The sequence below is a fragment of the Clinocottus analis genome, unplaced genomic scaffold (genome assembly GCF_023055335.1).
Source record: "Clinocottus analis isolate CAN_PGR_092001 unplaced genomic scaffold, fCliAna1.0.p SCAF_17, whole genome shotgun sequence".
NCBI classification, from domain to species: Eukaryota; Metazoa; Chordata; class Actinopteri; order Perciformes; family Cottidae; genus Clinocottus; species Clinocottus analis.
In genome coordinates, this window is record NW_027175898.1 from 16,203,812 (window position 1) to 16,223,452 (window position 19,641).

Sequence of the window (19,641 nt, forward strand, 5' to 3'; positions counted from 1 at the left end):
AGCTTCCTCTGGTCGGCACTTTAATGAAGCGCTTCTACACAACGGCAGCGAGTTTGTGTCTCGTTGTCGAGCCGTTCGGCTCGGCGTGAAACACAAGGCGCCGAGACTTTCCAACAGATTTCCATCAAACCTCACTCGCGTAGCTCCTCCCACTTACAGCCCATGGACACACACACACACACACACACCTGGATTGACGTCAGTGACTAATCGCTGGATAAGTGTGCATGACTCGCATCTGCAGTTGTCAATTTGTCGCTCGTTATGAACCCAGATCCTGAAGAAGCCTCACAACTTAATGTTCAGAGCATTTTAGTACGAGATAAAAGAAAAAGATCACAGGACGGAAACGATGCAGAGAGATTAATTTACTACTTTATGAATATAAAAACAACAGAGAGAGATAGAGAGAGAGAGAGAGAGAGAGAGAGAGAGAGAGAGAGAGATGGATAGATAGCTAGATGGATGGATAGATAGATGGATAAACAATGAGACGGAGCGTAAACAAACAACACACATCTGCAGTAAAACACAAAACAGACCGTGAGTGTGATGATTCACACTGCATCCAGATGACACACACACACACACACTCACACACCAACAAAAAGTGTGTTTTCCACTTGTGCGCGACGCTTCATTAGCGTCCTCAGGAGACGCTGGAAGCGTTGCATTCTGGGAGACGCACAGAGCTCCACAGGTCGTCCAGTGGAGACGCGAACATCTCGTGAAAATAATCTCACAAAGTCCTCCACGCCTCATGATGTCACTTCCTCCCTGGCAGGGCACAGCTTCCTGCTCTTCATCGCCCCATCCACCCCACCCCATCATCATCATCATCATCATCCCCCCTCATAAAAAGCTCAACAAAGACCAAACAACACAGTAAACCAACACAGCCTTGTAAAAAACACACACACGCAGTAACACACTGGCATTCCATAGCAGGGGAGCGCTAACACACCCTCTGGAGTCTTGTCCTTTGATGTGAGTGTGGGAAAGCTCAGGGGAACGGTCTTAGTGGGGGAGGGAGAGAGAGAGAGAGGAGGAGGAGGATGGGGGAGGAGGAAGAGTGTACACATGAGAGCGACCCAACGAGACGGTGAGAGATGGACTGGAAAGAGGGGGAGGAGCTGAAAGATGAGGGGGAGGGGCTGAAAGATGAGGGGGAGGGGCTGAAAGATGAGGGGGAGGAGCTGAAAGATGAGGGGGAGGAGCTGAAACATGAGGGGGAGGGGCTGAAAGATGAGGGGGAGGAGCTGAAAGATGAGGGGGAGGAGCTGAAACATGAGGGGAGGAGCTGAAACATGAGGGGAGGAGCTGAAACATGAGGGGAGGAGCTGAAACATGAGGGGAGGAGTTGAAAGATGAGGAGGAGGAGCTGAAAGATGAGGGGGAGGAGCTGAAAGATGAGGAGGAGGAGCTGAAAGATGAGGGGGAGGAGCTGAAAGATGAGGGGGAGGGGCTGAAAGATGAGGGGGTGGAGCTGAAAGATGAGGGGGAGGAGCTGAAAGATGAGGGGAGGAGCTGAAAGATGAGGGGAGGAGCTGAAAGATGAGGGGGAGGAGCTGAAAGATGAGGGGGAGGAGCTGAAAGACGACCCGCTGGAGCACCGAGAGGTCAAGCTGTTGGGATGCGCAGGCAGTGCATGCTGGGTAACGGACCGGTACCGGAAAAAAACGGTAAAAACTTTCACACATTTCTGCAGGAGCGTCACCGATTGGACGTTGTTACGTCGTCATGAAGAGATTTTCGGCGCCCCGAGGTGATGGAGTTTGTTCAGTATTGAAAACTTTCAGTCCGAGTAAAAAAACAAAAAAAGAAGTGCAGAATTCGGCAGCTAGCAGCGTTTAGCGGCTAACGAGCGGCACTTAGCATCAACAGCCAAAACACAATAATCTCTCCACGGCGCTGCAGGTTTAAGTACAGGAGAGAGAGAGAGAGAGAGAGAGAGAGAGAGAGAGAGAGAGAGAGAGAGAGAGAGAGAGAGAGAGAGAGAGAGAGAGAGAGAGAGAGAGAGAGAGAGAGAGCGAGAGCGAGAGCGAGAGAGAGAGAGAAGAAAGGCTAAGCGCTCATATGAAAGCATCTCTTTGGGCTGTTGGGTCTGTTGGCGCAGCCTGTGTGTGTGTGTGTGTGTGTGTGTGTATGTATGTGTGTGTGTGTGTGTGTGTGTGTGTGTGTGTGTGTATATTTGCATGTGTGCGCCACAGTGCAGCAGCTAAACAGAGGTTACTTTATATAAAAGCCGGTCCCTGGCTGAGGCCTGAGGCTCTGTAATCTCACCCTCTGTCCCACACACACACACACACACACATATATATGAGTACGGCGAAGTGCAAACACACACACGAGTACACACACGAGTACACAAGCCAAGCCGGAGCTCTGAGGTCTCAGTAATCACACCAGAGTCTCCGTCTGGCAGAGCGACTCGGTTCGCCTTCAAAACACACCGACACACTCTGACTCCCATTAAACCCAATGACCTGCTGCAGGGGAGAGAGAGAGAGAAGAGAGAGAGAGAGAGAGAGAGAGAGAGAGAGAGAGAGAGAGAGAGAGAGAGAGAGAGAGACAGAGAGAGAGACTGTGTGTGGCCTCCACATTAATAATTATGTGTGTTCATACATGACCTCCAGCCTCTCGCCCAATTAACCGTCACTGACTGCAGTAAAAGTCACCGGAAAGACACACACACACACACACACAGTTACACACTCTGTGTGTGTGTGTGTGTGTGTGTGTGTGTGTGTGTGTGTGTGTGTGTGTGTGTGTGTGTTGCGTGTCTTTTATTTGTGTTGTGCACATCATTGTATCCGGTGCGTTCACTGTAAACGTCTCTTTCATCTCCTCCTCATCTCATGGATCCGTGTTCGATGCCGGTTGTGATCCCGCTGCCCCCGCCCCCTCTTTTCCCATCATGCACTGCACCGCCGCTATCTGGCATGATCTGAGCCTCTGAAGGTTCCTCAGAGCGATCCCTTCTGATTTCAGGGAGGAGGAGAAGAAGAAAAATTGAATTACACGGCGGGGCGGAGGAAAGGAGGCCGGACTGTAATTAGTTACAACATAGAGAGAGTATGGGGGAGGGAGGGGGGGAGGGAGGGAGGGAGGAAGGGGGAGGAGTCAATGTCTGAGCCAGAAGTGCTCTCACTCAAAGAAAACCTTCACAGAGGGCAAAGAAAGAGTGAGAGAAGATGAAGAAGAAGAAGAAGAAGAAGCGACAGCCGGACAGAAGGAGACAAAGACGCCCTTTCAGGAGTTACAGCTCGCTCTGTGACATCATCAAAGTGAGACGCTTTTCCACCGCAGTCGGGGAATTCCCGTTCTTCTCTCCTCCGCCTGCGAGAGCCTCAACGCCGACTCGCTTCACTTCATCACTTTATCAGACGCACTCAAACGCATCGCGCGCTGCTCACTACTTCATTTCATTTGAAGACAAAACCACGACAGTCACAGACTGTTGTGCAACACCCATGCACACGCACACATGCATCCATTGATTATGTGCATATGTGATGAACTTTAAGTTCATTATTTAAGTTGTAGAAAGGCGTAGAGTCACTCAGAAGCCCTGAACGCATCACTTTCACTGTATTTCCTTCATATACTTTGCATTTTTGCACTTTTATTATCCTTTGGGGATGAATAAAGTAGATATCCTATCCATTATTTCTATTTCCATTACCCATTAACAGACATTTATTGGTCTTTTTTGCTTTATTGTTGCATCCCTCCATCTTGTTTCTATCCATCGAGACAGTCGTAACACTCAAACTCCGGTGCAGAGACTCGCTTGAGGCGGCGGGTGAATAACTTTATGGCCGATAAAAAGCCGACAGACAAAAATTGGACCGACGCGATGCGTTCAAGGTCCGGTGGGAAAAGTGACAACAGCCACAAGGTGCGAGAGTCCTGGATCACTAGCATGGTGCTCCATGTGTGTGTGAGGGGGTCAAGTCTCCAGAATAAACCAGAAACATAGAGACAGATATTTAAAATAAACCAGAAACATGGAGATATTTATAATAAACCAGAAACATAGAGATATTTATAATAAACCAGAAACATAGAGATATTTATAAAATCACATCATTCAAACAGCCCTCATTGTTGCAGAAACACACCTTTTTTTTGTTTGGGTGTGCAATTTTCATGAGAAAGAGCTTAAAAAAAGTCTTTTCTTACGTGACACACATCAGCGCACATGTTAATATGATGACATTATAATATATATATATATATATTTATATTTAATTGAGGCACTGACCCTGGATGCATTGCAGTGATCCGTCCTCGGCCCGGATGGTGAACGTCTCCCCCGGGTTCACCTGCACCAGGATCACCTGCACCAACAACACGGACACAAAAGCACACAGTTACGTTCCTCTCCCACGCACATGGGTACACAACGCACACACACAGACACACACACACCTTCTGCAATCATAAGAAGAAGGAGGAGGACAGGACTCTGGGCCAATCGGCTCGCACAGCAGTGACATAACAACACGATGAGCGGTGGCTCCCGGAGTCGGGCGGGCACAGAGTTCACACACACACACACACACACACACAGACACACACACACACACACACACACACAGAATGAGGCGTTAGGTAAGCTAACGGTGAGCATCCAACCATCAAAACCAGCGCAAATGCGGCGCACACATCACACATCACCGTCACAACGTGCACACAGGTGGCACGCACAGCCGGAGCCCAAACACAACCCACACACACACACACACACACACACACACACACACACACACACACACACACACACGCACATGGATTCTGCTGACTGTGCAGAGCGGCGGCGTGCACCTTACCGTCATGTTCTCCGCGTACAGATTGTCGAGCGTGCACACATGGCTGTACACGTGAAGCAGGTGACCCTCCATTACACACACGCGCGCGCTGGCGTGCACGCAGACACGCACACACGTGCATCTACGGCCCCGGCTGTCTGCGCTCTACAGGTGTGTGTGTGCCGGCGTGCAGCAGAAAACACAACACACACACACACACACACACACACACTGGTATCCTGCGCTCCTGCTGTGGTGTCTGCATGCTCTCCCATCCCAGCGCTAACCTGCTCCTCTGCCTCAGACACACACACACACACGCTTACACACACACACGCTTACACACACACACACACTTCCTGCTCTGTCTGCTGCAGCGGCTGTTGTTGCTATGGGAACCCCAGCATAGTACAGGGCGACCCATGTTTTCCCAAAGCCTGAGAAACCCCCGGATCAGACCGTGTGTGTGTGTGTGTGTGTGTGTGTGTGTGTGTGTGTGTGTGTGTGTGTGTGTGTGTGTGTGTGTGTGTGTGCATTAGAGAGTTGTGGAGCACGTTTGTTCTGTTTTGATAGGAAGATCCAATCAGCTCATCGTTTAATATTCTCATATTTCAGATTTTTTAAAATTTTAAATCAGCTGAGTACAAACATGTTTTATTGCAGCATCTTCTGGGAAATGAAGTTTCCAGTTTATTTAACGTACATTTTAAGCCGGCATTGAGGGTTTTTTGGAACATATAGAAGGTTTTTCTGCTCCTGAAGTTCAAAAATAATGCAAAGAAGTCAGACATGATGAGAAAAGATCGTGATGTCATCGTATATTTTAACATTTTGAGTTCCACACACAATATTTCCCCAAAAAAAAGCTGCTGCATCGAAGCCCCAATGTTTACTGTTAAATGTTTACTGTTAAATGTTTACTGTTAAATGTTAAATGTCTTCATGTTACATGTTAAATGTATGTAAATCCCTCGTATGTGAATGTTCACATGACGATGAACGCTTCTGGTTCTGACGCGTTGTTGCGTTTTATGATGTGAAACGAGAGAAACGGTTCCGACTGTTTGGAGAACAACGCGTCTATTTCCTTCTTTTGTTTATTTTTTAAAATCAGGAACGGGTTAAACTCTGGCAGCAGAAGTCAGAAGTAGAAACTAACTCATCTCAGCACACAGAGACTGAACCAGGAAACTGTTTCCTGAACGCAGGAACGGAAAATGAAAGAAACTTCTCAACAGAAGTTCCATCCAGTCACAAATAGTTTAGATTTTTTGATGGTGACGCTTAAGAATGTTTTCTCCATATGACATTTGTTGATGTGAGACACACACAGTGTGTCTGAAGGAACACACAGACACACAGACACACACACACACACACGCAGGTGAGAGCAGGAACACGCAGATATAGACAGGAAACAAACACAACACATGAACTCAGACTCAACAAAGTCACTCGTGTGTCCACTCAGACGCTGGACGGGTCAAAGAAACAGACTGAGACACAAACACACACACACACAGACACACACGGACACACACACGTTCAAATCTATATAATCATCGGTCTAGAATCCTGAAGTTGAAACTGCAGGGTGTCACAATAAAAAGAGCTCCCTAACTATGTGTGTTACGGCCAAAACCCTCCCCCTAACTGTTATGTGTCGCAGCCAAAACACTCCCACCGTGCTTCCTCTGGGCTGTGTGTGTGTGTGTGTGTGTGTGTGTGTGTGTGTGTGTGTGTGTGTGTTAGGGAGGGGTGGGGTAAACATCAACATCATCAGCATCGTCTACCAGAAGTGTAAAAATACATCCGTGACAACAGGATTCAACCCGGCGCTTTGAAGGAGATCCAGTGCCTGCACGCGTGTGCCCGTACGCGTCCGCGCGTGTTTTACTCACGCTTCACCGTCACGCCTCGGCGGCCATGCGTGGCCTTGGTGTCAACAACACGCGAGCGGTCGTGTTTGTGCACGCATCAGGTCAGCGTGTGTGTGAGCGTGCGTCAGACATGCGTGTGCGTGCGTTTACCTGCTGCGCTGCGTCGCCGTTAACCATGTGAGACATGAGCGGGACCTCCCCGTTCAGCAGGGGGGGCGGAGCCAAGTCCAGTGGAATCTGGTCTGTCATCATCATTGTGACGTACATTCATGGAGAAATTCACTGAACTGCCCTACCTGGGAAAGTACAGAGAGAGAGAGAGAGAGAGAGAGAGAGGAACTGTCAGTATTGTTGAGTTATAAAACACACACAGACAGGGTGTGTCTTATTTACACATGACAATCAGATTAGGATTAGGGATTTCCCCGTGCTGGTTTGAAGCAATACAACATGTGTCCGATCCGAAAGATGGAGGCGTCGTTAAATCTATTATTTATATTTACAGGCAACGAGCAGAGCGTGTGCCGACTTCAGGAAGTTTAATCCAACATTCACGAGGAGATTATTAGATTTGAAATAATGGATATGTGGCGGTGTCACGCGGTGAGTTCACAATGACGCGCGAGGCCAGGTGTGTGTTTCCCGTCGGGTTGTCACTGTACATATGCGGTTTCATAACCCCAATTGTGCGAGAACCTGGATCAAATGTCAGATACTGTATATTTCTAAAAGAGCTGAAACATGACGAAACGTGGAATAAAAGCCGACTCGGAGGAGCCGGAGAGGTTCTCACAGGCGGAACAATGAGACACGGAGAGATTGATCGTCGGTCCCCTCCGACAAAAGATGGGGGGAAAAACAACCTCGTGTGTGCGCGAGGGAAAGAAAAACAGACACGTCCACATATCGACGTTCACAACGCTTTGTTCGGGCGCAGCTTCGCTAACGCACAACGAGTCACATCATGTCGACATGAAAGAGAAACGAGATGAAAAGGTGCCCGAGAACAACGGCGCGAGAGGCCGACTCGGGGGGGCCACTTGACGGTAAACAATGCGGTAAAAAGACAGGAGGGATATCCTGCGAGCGGGATTCAAGATATGAAAAAAAAAGAGAGGAACGAGGGATGAATGCGGTCTCGGCTCGATGGCTGAATGAGGATTAATGAAGCTGCTCTCAGCTTTGTACGCGAAGCACAAAGCAGAGCAGGACGCCGCCGAGGAGGAGGTCGGCCCCGAGGCCGGCGGGGGTCGATGGCGGCGCTCTGCAGAGAGATGGATCTGGATGTGTGACAGTGTGATGATGACAGCAGGAAGAAGACCCGGGAAAAAAGCACAATTATGAAGAAGAGAAAAGGGGGAAATGACATTTACCCAGCGAGACCCCCGAACTCATGTGTGAGCACACACACCGCAAAAAACACTGAACACACACATTATATACACACACACACACAAGCAGAACTGTAGCCCAAATGTTCCACAAAGGCCACACACACACACACACTAACGTACAGTATGCATCAGGGATGCACTTTTCATTTTATCATAAAGATAATCTTCAATATCCGTTTCTGACATGCATATATAGATAATGTGCACAGACACACACACACACACAGCATTCCTCAGAAAACAGCTGTGTGTCAGTGTGTGTGTCTTTTCTTTCAGCCGGTCGTCTTCTCGTGCCGACGAGGTCTTTGAAAGGGTTAGTGGATCACACAGCTGTGGTTCATAGTGTTGCAACACACACACACACACACAGACACAGACACAGACACACACACAGACACAGACACAGACACACACACACACACACACACACACACACAGCCTCTCTCTCTCTTATCTCCTTTTCTTCTTCTTCCATCTCAAACTCTTCCTCTTTCTCCATCTGAGCCCCATTCCCAGTTCAGCCTGGTTATCCTGCCTCAAACACACACACACACACACACATACACACACACACACACACACGTGTACACACACACACACGCACAGGACACATCACAGACAGATGGTAACACCACTCTCAACTTTGCCAGGAAAAAGAGAGGAGCGAGACGGAGAAGAAAGTCAGGATTCATATGATTTGGGTGATGAATGGGCCGAGTAGGCCGAGCAGGCCGAGCCGAGGCCTCTCCTCCAGTAACCCTGCGTTCCTAAAATAACCCCCAATTTCCTGGAGAAAGTCATTATATTCCTCCAATCTTTTTTTATTTATTTTTTGCTGGTGAATACTCTTCGGCCCGAAGTGGAAATGAGACTCCAGCGATGTCGCTACGCGTGTGATGTGGGAGGAATGCTGGCGGCGGGTGAAGTTACCGGCAGGAAGTCCTTTCTGCATACAGGAAGTGAGGAATTTAAACTGGAAAATCCACATCCCTTTTAAAAGCCACCACATGAAAACAATTATATTACAAAATAAAAAAAAGAAGCTATTTTTGTGACACTGCACCTGGAAGCAAAACTGCCGGCTTGTCAGAAGTTATTAATCTTCTCTTACGAGTCATTTCACAACAATGAAGACAACCTGCTGCGCAAAAGTGTGATGAACGAAAAGCTTCAGAAAGAACACTTTTGGCTCATTTAACCTTCCTCTTGTGTTAGCTTTCTGTTAGCATCTCTTGTGTTAGCCTTTTGTTACCATGTCTTGTGTTAGTTTTCTGTTAGCATCTCTAGTGTTAGCTTTCTATTACCATTTCTGGTGTTAGCTTTCTGTTACCATGTCTTGTGTTAGCGTTCTGTTACCATCGCTTGTGTTAGCGTTCTGTTACCATCGCTTGTGTTAGCTTTCTATTACCATCTCTTGTATTAGCGTTCTGTTACCATCGCTCGTGTTAGCTTTCTGTTACCATCTCTAGTGTTAGCTTTCTGTTACCATGTCTTGTGTTAGCTTTCTATTACCATGTCTTGTGTTAGCGTTCTGTTACCATCGCTCGTGTTAGCGTTCTATGACCATCTCTTGTGTTAGCTTGCTGTTACCATCTCTAGTGTTAGCTTTCTCTTACCATGTCTTGTGTTAGCGTTCTGTTACCATCGCTCATATTAGCGTTCTGTTACCATGTCTTGTGTTAGCGTTCTGTTACCATGTCTTGTGTTAGCTACATGTTACCATGTCTTGTGTTAGCTTGCTGTTACCATCTCTAGTGTTAGCTTTCTGTTACCATGTCTCGTGTTAGCGTTCTGTTACCATGTCTCGTGTTAGCTTCATGTTACCATGTCTTGTGTTAGCTTTCTATTACCATCTCTAGAGTTAGCGTTCTGTTACCATCGCTCGTGTTAGCGTTCTGTTACCATGTCTTGTGTTAGCGTTCTGTTACCATGTCTCGTGTTAGCTTCATGTTACCATGTCTCGTGTTAGCTTCATGTTACCATGTCTCGTGTTAGCTTCATGTTACCATGTCTCGTGTTAGCTTCATGTTACCATGTCTCGTGTTAGCTTCATGTTACCATGTCTCGTGTTAGCTTCATGTTACCATGTCTCGTGTTAGCTTCATGTTACCATGTCTCGTGTTAGCTTCATGTTACCATCTCGTGTTGTCTTTCTGTCACAACGTGTCAGACGAACCCGAGAGCCGTCTCGTTGATCAACATGAGCAGTCTTGTTATAAATAAAGCTCTGGCATCGGCCTCCTCCACATTTAAACGCTTAACCTCTCAGAGCTAATTTGGAGCGACTGATGTGTGTAATTGCAGAGTGCGGAAGAAGCAGGTTTATATGAAAAGCTGATTATCCATTCATCTGCCGCAATCAAATTACATTTTTGTGTGACATTTGTCGCGTCATGTTGAGTCATGATGCACGTTAAATGTAGGGGGGGAATTTAAATGCTTCTTATCCATTTTTTTTTTGCTGTTTCCTGCAGGATCTACTGCGCATATCCAGAAAGTTAATGTATCAACGAATGAATAATAGCCTTTGTTTTCCAGTGGAATCATTACCAGATGGATGCTGCTGTTGATGGCTTCAGAAATCACCATGCACACACACAAACACACACACACACACACAAACACACACACACACACACACTGTGGTTTCCGTTCCCTTGTGGAATGTGGGAGGAATAAGGTGTCGATTCCCAGCAGGGATAAAATGTTAGATTGAAAAATTCCATGTTGAATACAGAAAACAATCACCCACTTGTCCGGGTGCATGAATGTTTATGTGTGTGTGTGTGTGTGTGTGTGTGTGTGTGTGTGTGTGTGTGTGTGTGTGTGTGTGTACACGTGTCTGTGTCATTAGACAGAAGCCCTGTGTAAGCATGGAAACTGCCTCCTCTAACATAAAAGATGCATAGAGTAAAATGCACACCGAGATGTAACACACACACACACACAAACACACACACACACACACACGATGTGCAGGGGCCGCTCTCTAACCTCATAACACGTTGCTCATTACTCATGCAGCCATTCATCATTCACACACACGCCCAATGACTCCAGTTTGTCCGTCCTGATGAAGCATAATGGATATTCACAACCACCTCACAGACTGTCTGACTTACTTCCAGCCGCCTCACACCTCTCCCTCTCTCTCACACAAACACACACAAACACACACACACAGACTTGTGCAGAAGTTAACATTTAAATTCATTTATAGGCCTTGGAAACTGGCCTTTTTCCTCCATATTTTGCATAAATAAATAACAAAACAATCCTCTGTATATAAATCAAATGACCTCATGTGCTCTCTCTCTCTCCCTCCCTCTCCCTCTCTCTCTCTCTCTCTCTCTCTCTCTCCTTCTCCCTCTCTCTCTCTACTTCTCTCTCTCTCTAACTTCTCTTCTTTTAACTGCACATGAATGAATTCTTCACAAAATCAAAAACTCCGCCATGGAGGTGAAACTGATCACATGTCCTCTTCCTCCTCCTCTTTGTCCAACCGCAGACATTACGTTGATGACGTAAGGAAATTAAAACCCTGTGACTGCATGTGGCCACTACCAACACAATATATATATATATATATATATAATATATATATATATATATATATATATATATATATATATAGTCCTGTAACGGGGGTTGTCGTGTCCTGGTGTTCGTCATTCAGCTGAATCGATGCGTCAGGTCTGACTCTTAGTTTGTAATTTTCCTGGAGGCGTCGTCATCACTGTGCTGGAAACCGATCAGTGATCAATCCTTATATGGATGAAGAAAGCTTGGTGGCAGAATCATCCCTGTTCATATTATTATTTCCTTAAATATCAAACACGAGCTGTGTGAGAGAGAGTCAAGACTCGACGGCCATTTTTAAATACCAGCAACCATGTGATTGAAAAGACAGAAGAGAAACGAGTTCGCAGAGAGGGAACCGAAACCAAAACTGTTTCTTATTAACTATCATGTTATTCTCTGGAAGTCATAACCCTGAGGTTCACATGTCACACGCTGGTGGAAAGCACGCTGGGTAGAACGTGCAATCCTGTCTTTAAGGAGAATATTGGACATTTAATGAAAGCATAAAAAAAACAGACAAAGGAGCGACAACAGAGATGCAGGTATCCTCTTCTTCACTCGGGATGTGTTAAGCAGTGAGGAATGCTCTCAGGTGTCAGTGCCCCGACCTGAATGGGTATCTATTCAGTGCAGCGCACACACATACACACACACACGCACACACACACGCACACACACCGAATATCACTGAGATTGATCCTTGTAAATCCAATTTATCAACTGACAACTTTAATCTGTGCTGGCATTTAAAACGCACGCACAAACTTGCAAGTGACAGTGTGTGTGTGTGTGTGTGTGTGTGTGTGTGTGTGTGTGTGTGTGTGTGTGTGTGTCAGGAGGGTGGGGGTAGCTTCTAAATATGGTGGGAAACTGCCACCAACACCACTCCCATTCAACCCCAGCTCCTTTTACAAAAGGTATTCAGTCTAGGAGAGACCTGCTCTCTCTTTCTCACTCACCCTCTTTCTAACACACACACACACACACACAGATTGAGTACCTTTTCACCAGGAGAGAGAGAGAGAGAGAGAGAGAGAGAGAGAGAGAGAGAGAGAGAGAGAGAGAGAGAGAGAGAGAGAGAGAGAGAGAGAGAGAGATGGGGTGGAGAAGGGGGAGATGCTGAGGAGGGAGGAGGGGAGGCAAGAGGGAATGAAGAGTGGAGAGGAATGCTGTGCTTGTGCTTACTTTGAGGGGAGCGCAAACACACACACACACACACACACACACACACACACACACTTTGGAAAGACAGAGAGGGGATTTATAAAAAAATGGAACCTCTTTGGGTTCCCACGTCGGCTGACAGCTTTCTGCACATATGCAGCTTGTCTGTGTGTGTGTGTGTGTGTGTGTGTGTGTGTGTGTGTGTGTGTGTGTGTGTGTGTGTGTGCATTGAGAGCCAGAAAGAAAGGCAAAGTGTTTGAAGCAAAATTCTAAGCTTCAGCATGTTCTTCAATTTGCCTTCATGCACTTGGCTTAAATATGTGTGCACGTCCCTCTGTGTGTATATGTGTGTGTGTGTGTGTGTGTCTCTATCGTCGCAGTCCTCCTGCCCTGTAATTGCAGTAATGATATGTCATCCACGAAGAACTACTCGGAACGGGTGGAGGGGAATGCAGCGGACACACACACACACACACACACACACACACACACACACACACACACACACACACACACACACACACACACACACACACACACACACACACACACACACACACACACACACACACACACACACACACTCCTGCAAACCCTGTATGAACAAGCTCCTCTGCAAACCCCCTGAACACAGGCCTCCAGAGCCCCGCCCCCTCTCCAAACCGCATGAGACGGTGAGTAAAAGCCGGCCGACGCTTTCGGCTTTTTCTCCTTTTTTTTTAAAAAACTCTGAATCGAGGCTCGTCGCCGTCGCGCCGCTTCCTCCACGGAGGCAGACGCGTCACCTTAAAACGACCCAATCCCTCAAAAGCAAACGTCTCCTCTTGAAGGTAACGTCGCTGACATCCAAACGAGCAAATTACACGTCCGTCGTCTCCGTCAAGGACGCTTCACGGCGAGCTCGTGTCTGGGAAGACCTGCAGAGGACGAAGGTACCCCCCCCCCCCCTCCATCTTTAAACATTCAAACGAGCAGCGCCGGCTCCTGTTCGTCCTTATCACACACAGTTTTGGAAGTTTTGTCATTGCTCACGTCCCACATTCCCCGCATGAGCGACATTTTTTCCCACTTTTACAGAATGCAAATGAGCCTCCGAGGTTGAGCCGCTCGGCATAACTCCAGGCAGACGGGGAGTTAGCTACGAGCAGGAGCTATTCCTCAAAGAAAAGCCTCCTGGAGCGTCAATGTGACACCTTTATGGAAAGATTAGGACCTAAAGAATCAGAATCTGCAATAAAAATCACAATAAGACAAAGTCTTGGTCTGTTAGGAAGGAGTTTCAGCCAAAAAACTGTGTCGTTTAGTTCAAAAATGGAAAAATGATGTATTTTAAGCCAAAAGATTGTCTGAATGGGGCATGCTGGGACTTATAATTGGTTTCCAAAAAAGTTAATTAATCACAGATTAGCTGGCCTAAAAATAAATTTAAAGAAAGACTCTTTTCCTGGATTACTTCTTCCGTGCTCCTTTTATTTTCTCTTTCCTGTTTCCCTCGAGATGCCAGACATTCACTCTGCGAGCAGCCGGAGCGCCGACAAGTCCGGACTCGGCCCGCTGAACGACGGCTCAGCTCGTCCATCACACACACACACACACACACACACATATACACACACAAACACACACACGGAGAAAATAAGCACCCTGGGCAAAGCCTTTCTCCCCTGTCATCCTCCCAGCCATCATCTACCGTCCTCATCCTCTCATCAGGCCGGTTCTGGTTTCCAGGAACAGACCCGGTGACTTCAAGTCAGCCTCTTGGCTCCGCCCCCTCCCCCCCCCCCCCCCCCCCGCTCTCCCACCGAGACGCTCGTGATGACGAAGATGTCCGTCCATCTTTTCTCTTCGTCAACGTGCACTCAGGGTTCATACTCAATCTGACCAGTGGAGCTCTTTACTTTACTTTTCCACGACTTTTAACCAAATTTCCACAATATTAACAAAATTTCCATAACTTTTTTTTTTTTCCAAATTTGCATTACTTTTTTTTTGGTTTTAACCAGATTTCCAAAATTTTCACCAAATTTCCATAACTTATTTTTCCAAGTTTACATGACTTTTTTTTTAACAAATTTTTAAAAAATTACCCAAAATTTTCATAACTTATTTTTATTTATTTTTTACCAAATTTCCATAATCTAAACCAAATTTCCACAACTTTTTTTTTCCAAATTTCTATGACTTTTTTTTTTTTTTTTTACCAAATTTTACCTAAATTTCCATGACTTTAAACCAAATGTTCATGAGCAAACATTGTGTGAAATGTGTGTGTGAACAGTAAAAAGTGATAAAATGTAGTATTTAAACTAACAATGAGGATTCAAAGCATACAGTAAACCTTAAATGACTCAAATGAATGAGAGACAATAGTTTGATTAACAGAATAAACATTTATATAGATGCCTGTATGTATGCTGCTGATATTTTGAGCCTCTTTCTTTTAAAAGCAGATTCATTATTTATAACTAAATGAACATTTACAGGACTTTTACACAACTTTTGGGGGACTTTTCCAGGCCTGGAAATAACCTCGAAGATGACCGTCTATCTTTCTCTTTAGTGAAAACACAGGACGTCCTGACCTCCGACAGCAGCTTTCGATCGGCTCGTTTCGGCGTTCAAATCGTTTCCATTGTGCCAAACAAGAAGCTCGGCCCGAAGCTGCCATCCACTTCCTGGAACGACCCCGCCCTCCCCTCGCATTCCTCCACCCTGTCAAAACACAGCTGCCCTCTCCCACCGGCCGACGGGAAGCCGCCGGCCGCCTCCAAAGCCCGCCGCCGAGGGCGGGAGGAAGCGAGGAGAAGAAGAAGAAGAAGAAGAAGAAGAAGAAGAAGAAGAAGAAGAAGAAGAAGAAGAAGAAGAAGAAGAAGAAGAAGAAGAAGAAGAAGAAGAAGAAGAAGAAGAAGAAGAAGAAGAAGAAGAAGAAGAAGAAGAGGTGGCCCGTTTCCCAGGGAGAGACGACATGTTACATAACGCTGTGCGCCGCACACACACACGCACACACACAGGATCAAGACAACACCCTCGACACACAAGCGTAACACAAAACGGGGTCAGAGAGAAAGAAAAGGTGAGGAGACAGTAGAGGGAGGGAAAGAAAAGGAGACAGAGGAGAGGAACCGAGGAAGGGAGGAGGAGGGAGGAAGGCATCGGTTTTCCTTGAGAACAAAATGAAGAGGAAACGGCTATTTTACACTCTAGTCAGGTGTGTGTGTGTGTGTGTGTGTGTGTGTGTGTGTGTGTGTGTGTGTGTGTGTCAGAGGGAAAGGTTAATTGGTATACGCTGGAAGATCACCGGCATCGAACCCAAAGCGGAAGAGCAGTGGACTAAATAAGAGAACTGTGCCAAGAATAAAGTTCTCACACACACAGACACACACACTCTCACACACAGACACACACACAGACACACACAGGACTGGGAGAGCTCTGTAGTTTTGTCAAACACAAAGCCATTTGGTTTTATTAAATCAATATCATCTGTTTGGTTGCAATCTGCTCACTGAGGAGGAGGAGAAGGAAAGGGGAGAGGAAAGAGGAGAGATGAAAGAGGAGAAGGGAGAAAATGTGGAGTGGGAGGGGTCAGGGGGCTGCACGTCGAGTGTGTGTGTTTGTGTGTGTGTGGAGAAAGAAATGTGTGGAATCCTAATTGTGTTATTGCTCCAGAACAAACATTAGTCCTGCCTGTCATACCACAGACAGCAGGCACTGAGCAGGAATGTGTGTGTGCGAGTGTGCGAGTGTGTGTGTGTGTGTGTGTGTGAAGAGTGTGTGAGACGGAGAGGCGGAGAGAATTGAATGAGTCCTGCGAATTAAGAGAGTTTCAAACCCACTCCGACTAATTTCCCCCCTCGGCTGTTCACGGAGGCCGGGCCGCCTTCACAAAGAGCTCTGTGTTGCGCTGGTTAGCGTTAGCGTTAGCCGTTAGCTTTGCTTCGATTTGGGACAGCGCGCAAGCTAGCTTCCAGCACAGATGTGTGCATCTGCCAGCGAGACCTCCTCCCTCCTGCAGCTGTGGGCTGCTGGCCGTGTGTGTGTGTGTTTGTGTGTGTGTGTGTGTGTGTGTGGTTGGGCCGGGGGCCAGCAGGCAGTAAAACACACAGTAGAGGCCCAACTAGCGTTGCCACATAGCCACGTAGCAGCGGACTGGAGCCGTACACCTCCTTTCTTTTTGTGAGAGGAGGAAGAAACAACAATAGAAGAAGAAGAAGAAGAAGATGCAAACAGATGGGGGGATCTTACGGGTGACATAATGTGCGGTGTCGTTGTGTGGGAGTCTAAATGGAGGCGACAACGCGCGGACAGACGCACAAAGTGACTTATTGTGATAGCGTTTCATCGCAGGCTGGTTTCCATCCGCTATGTCAGTCGGGTTCTTTCCCCTCCGACCGACAACTCCTTTGACTTACAGCTGCTGGAGGCCTGTCGCCACAAGCCGGTGACCACACACACACACACAAACAAACACACACTCACACAAGTTTACCAACCGGCCTAAACACAAACCCACCCTTTTCCCGAACCCTCCTCATTAAAACTGATGTCAGCGTCTTCATCGCTTGCATCATCCTCATCAATATCTGGAACGTCTCTGGCGTCTTCCTGCCAACACCTTCGTTATTCCAGAATAAATAAATAAATAAATAAATAAATAAATAAAGCGCTGCTCTGTTGCCGTTTGTGTGCGTTGAATACAGAGGAAGTGGCTCTTCTCCCACAAGCACATGAACATGACTCACTCGTCTTTATGGCAGTGCTTCCAGATTTTTCTCTTCTCCTTTTGTCCTTTTCTCCCCCCTTTGCTCCCTGTCTCGGTCTCTCCCTCCCTCCTTGCCTCCTTCCTTCCCTCCTTCCCTCCTTCCTTAGCTCAGACTTCCCTCCCCTCCAGAGAGGCCGAGCGCTCTGCAGCCCGGAGAGGAGCACCGAGCTCCAGAGAGGAGCTCACGGCAAACCCTTCCTAACGCCATGGATCTCCAAGGCTCAGTCTAGGCCCCACACACACACACACACACACACACACACACACACACACACACACACAAACACACTACAGGAGACTAAAGGCCGAGTCGGGCCTGACTGCTAAGTGGACTTTATCCGGGTTTTTGGTAATAACGTTGAATAAGAGCCGAGGTGGTTCGGTCTGAAGTCTACTTCAGGGTCATTAAGAGATTTGGGAATTCTTGAATATATTTAGACCACAAGCACCGCTGATCCCGGCTGACCTTTGACCCCTGGAGTTGTACGTGCACGCCTTCAGACCGTTTGATAACAACAACAAAGGGGCAGAAGGACAGACCGAAGAGGATGAGGAGGAACAGAAAGAGGAAGAGCCATGGGGTCGTTTCAGGAATACTCGTTCCTCAATACGCCGGCTCAAGCCGTCTCTCTTCGTCCTTTCCTCTTCCCTCAAAACGCACAACCAGGACGCACAACAAGGACGCACAACCAGGACGCACAACCAGGACGCGCCGCACGTGCGTCAGACGTCCACCCGCATGCCAGACGCCACAGCGTTGTGTCTGGTGGAGCAGACGCTCCACACGCTCATTCATGCCTCCTCCACGCCTCCTCCACGCGTCCTCGCCTCCTCCACGCGTCCTCCACGCGTCCTCGCCTCCTCCTCCAAGTCTTTCCTTCATGGCCGTGTCATGCAGCTGGTTCCGCGTCACGCATCCCTGCAGCGAGGAAGATGACATGTTCTGCCTGCAGGGCCGGATCCTTCTCATGTGGGTTCCTCCGATAAGGAGGCGACCGTGTTCGCGTCCGACTTTTTGGCGGTGAAAGAGAGAAGAGGAGCAGCGACCAATGAGCATCCGTTACACTTTCGGCCTCCTCTCTCCCATCCGAGCTTTAACTTTAACCAACACACATGTCGGCCTTCAAAAAGACAGCCGCCCATTCAGGAGGCTTTTCGGGGGAGGAGGCTGGTGCAGGAGGGAGGGGGGAGGAGGAGGAGGAGGAGGAAGAGGAGGAGGAGTGCAGGGTTCTGATTCCCGCTAAATTGTCCCACATGGCTGAGCGTGCTTAGTTTAAACAAACACAGCCACTTCCTCCTCACTGCGCACATCGACACACACACACACACACACACACACACACACACACACACACACACACACACACACACACACACACACACACACACACAGTCACCCAGTGGGTGCACAGGCTCGCCTGAACTCCAGTGCACAGAAACAAGCGTGCGCATATATGTATATAAATATATAAATATGTATAAACATACGTGCACCAGCTGAGTCCGCGCCCATGGAGGACGGTCACGTGCACACATGCACACGTGCACACATGCACACGTGCACACTCAGCATGTTTACTGTGTGTTTTGGCTTCTGGTCGCACAGATTTTTTTATTTATTTTTTGATGGGAAAAAGGTTTCTGGACAAAGCCCCGAAGTCAAACCCCGAAAACCAAAAGTCAAACCGCAGAAAGAGACACAGACACACAACATGTAGCCTGCGTGTGTGTGTGTGCGTGTCTGTGTGTGTGTGTGTGTTAAATAAAAGTCAAAGTTCGGCGCTTGTTGCTTGATGACGGGCGTTTATGTTCTTGAAGTTGGACAGAGGAAGATGCGCGCGCGCCAACATGAATCCAATTTCCTGAACTTTGTTTGTATTTAAATAAAAGGTGAGAGTCGCTCCAAAGTTCAAGAACTTATTTAGAAACTTTCAATCAGAGAAGTCGCCGCTTCTCTTGGTGCTCCTCCCGAGCAGAGTGTCCTCGGCTCTGTGGCTTTATGTTTGGGTCAAATGAAGCCAACCTGAGTTCCTGCGCTGACCTTC

At 47.5% G+C, this 19,641-nt stretch overlaps 1 protein-coding gene across 1 annotated transcript in view; it reads right to left on the reverse strand.

Annotated features, from left to right (window-relative positions):
- fndc3ba (fibronectin type III domain containing 3Ba) overlaps window positions 1–19,641 on the reverse strand; it is an 82,708-nt gene that overhangs the window by 56,210 nt on the left and 6,857 nt on the right. Inside the window, 2 exon segments of the mRNA XM_068580100.1 lie at window positions 4,268–4,343; window positions 6,845–6,990. Of these exon segments, the coding sequence (XP_068436201.1) occupies window positions 4,268–4,343; window positions 6,845–6,961 (193 nt within the window). The 5' untranslated portion in view covers window positions 6,962–6,990.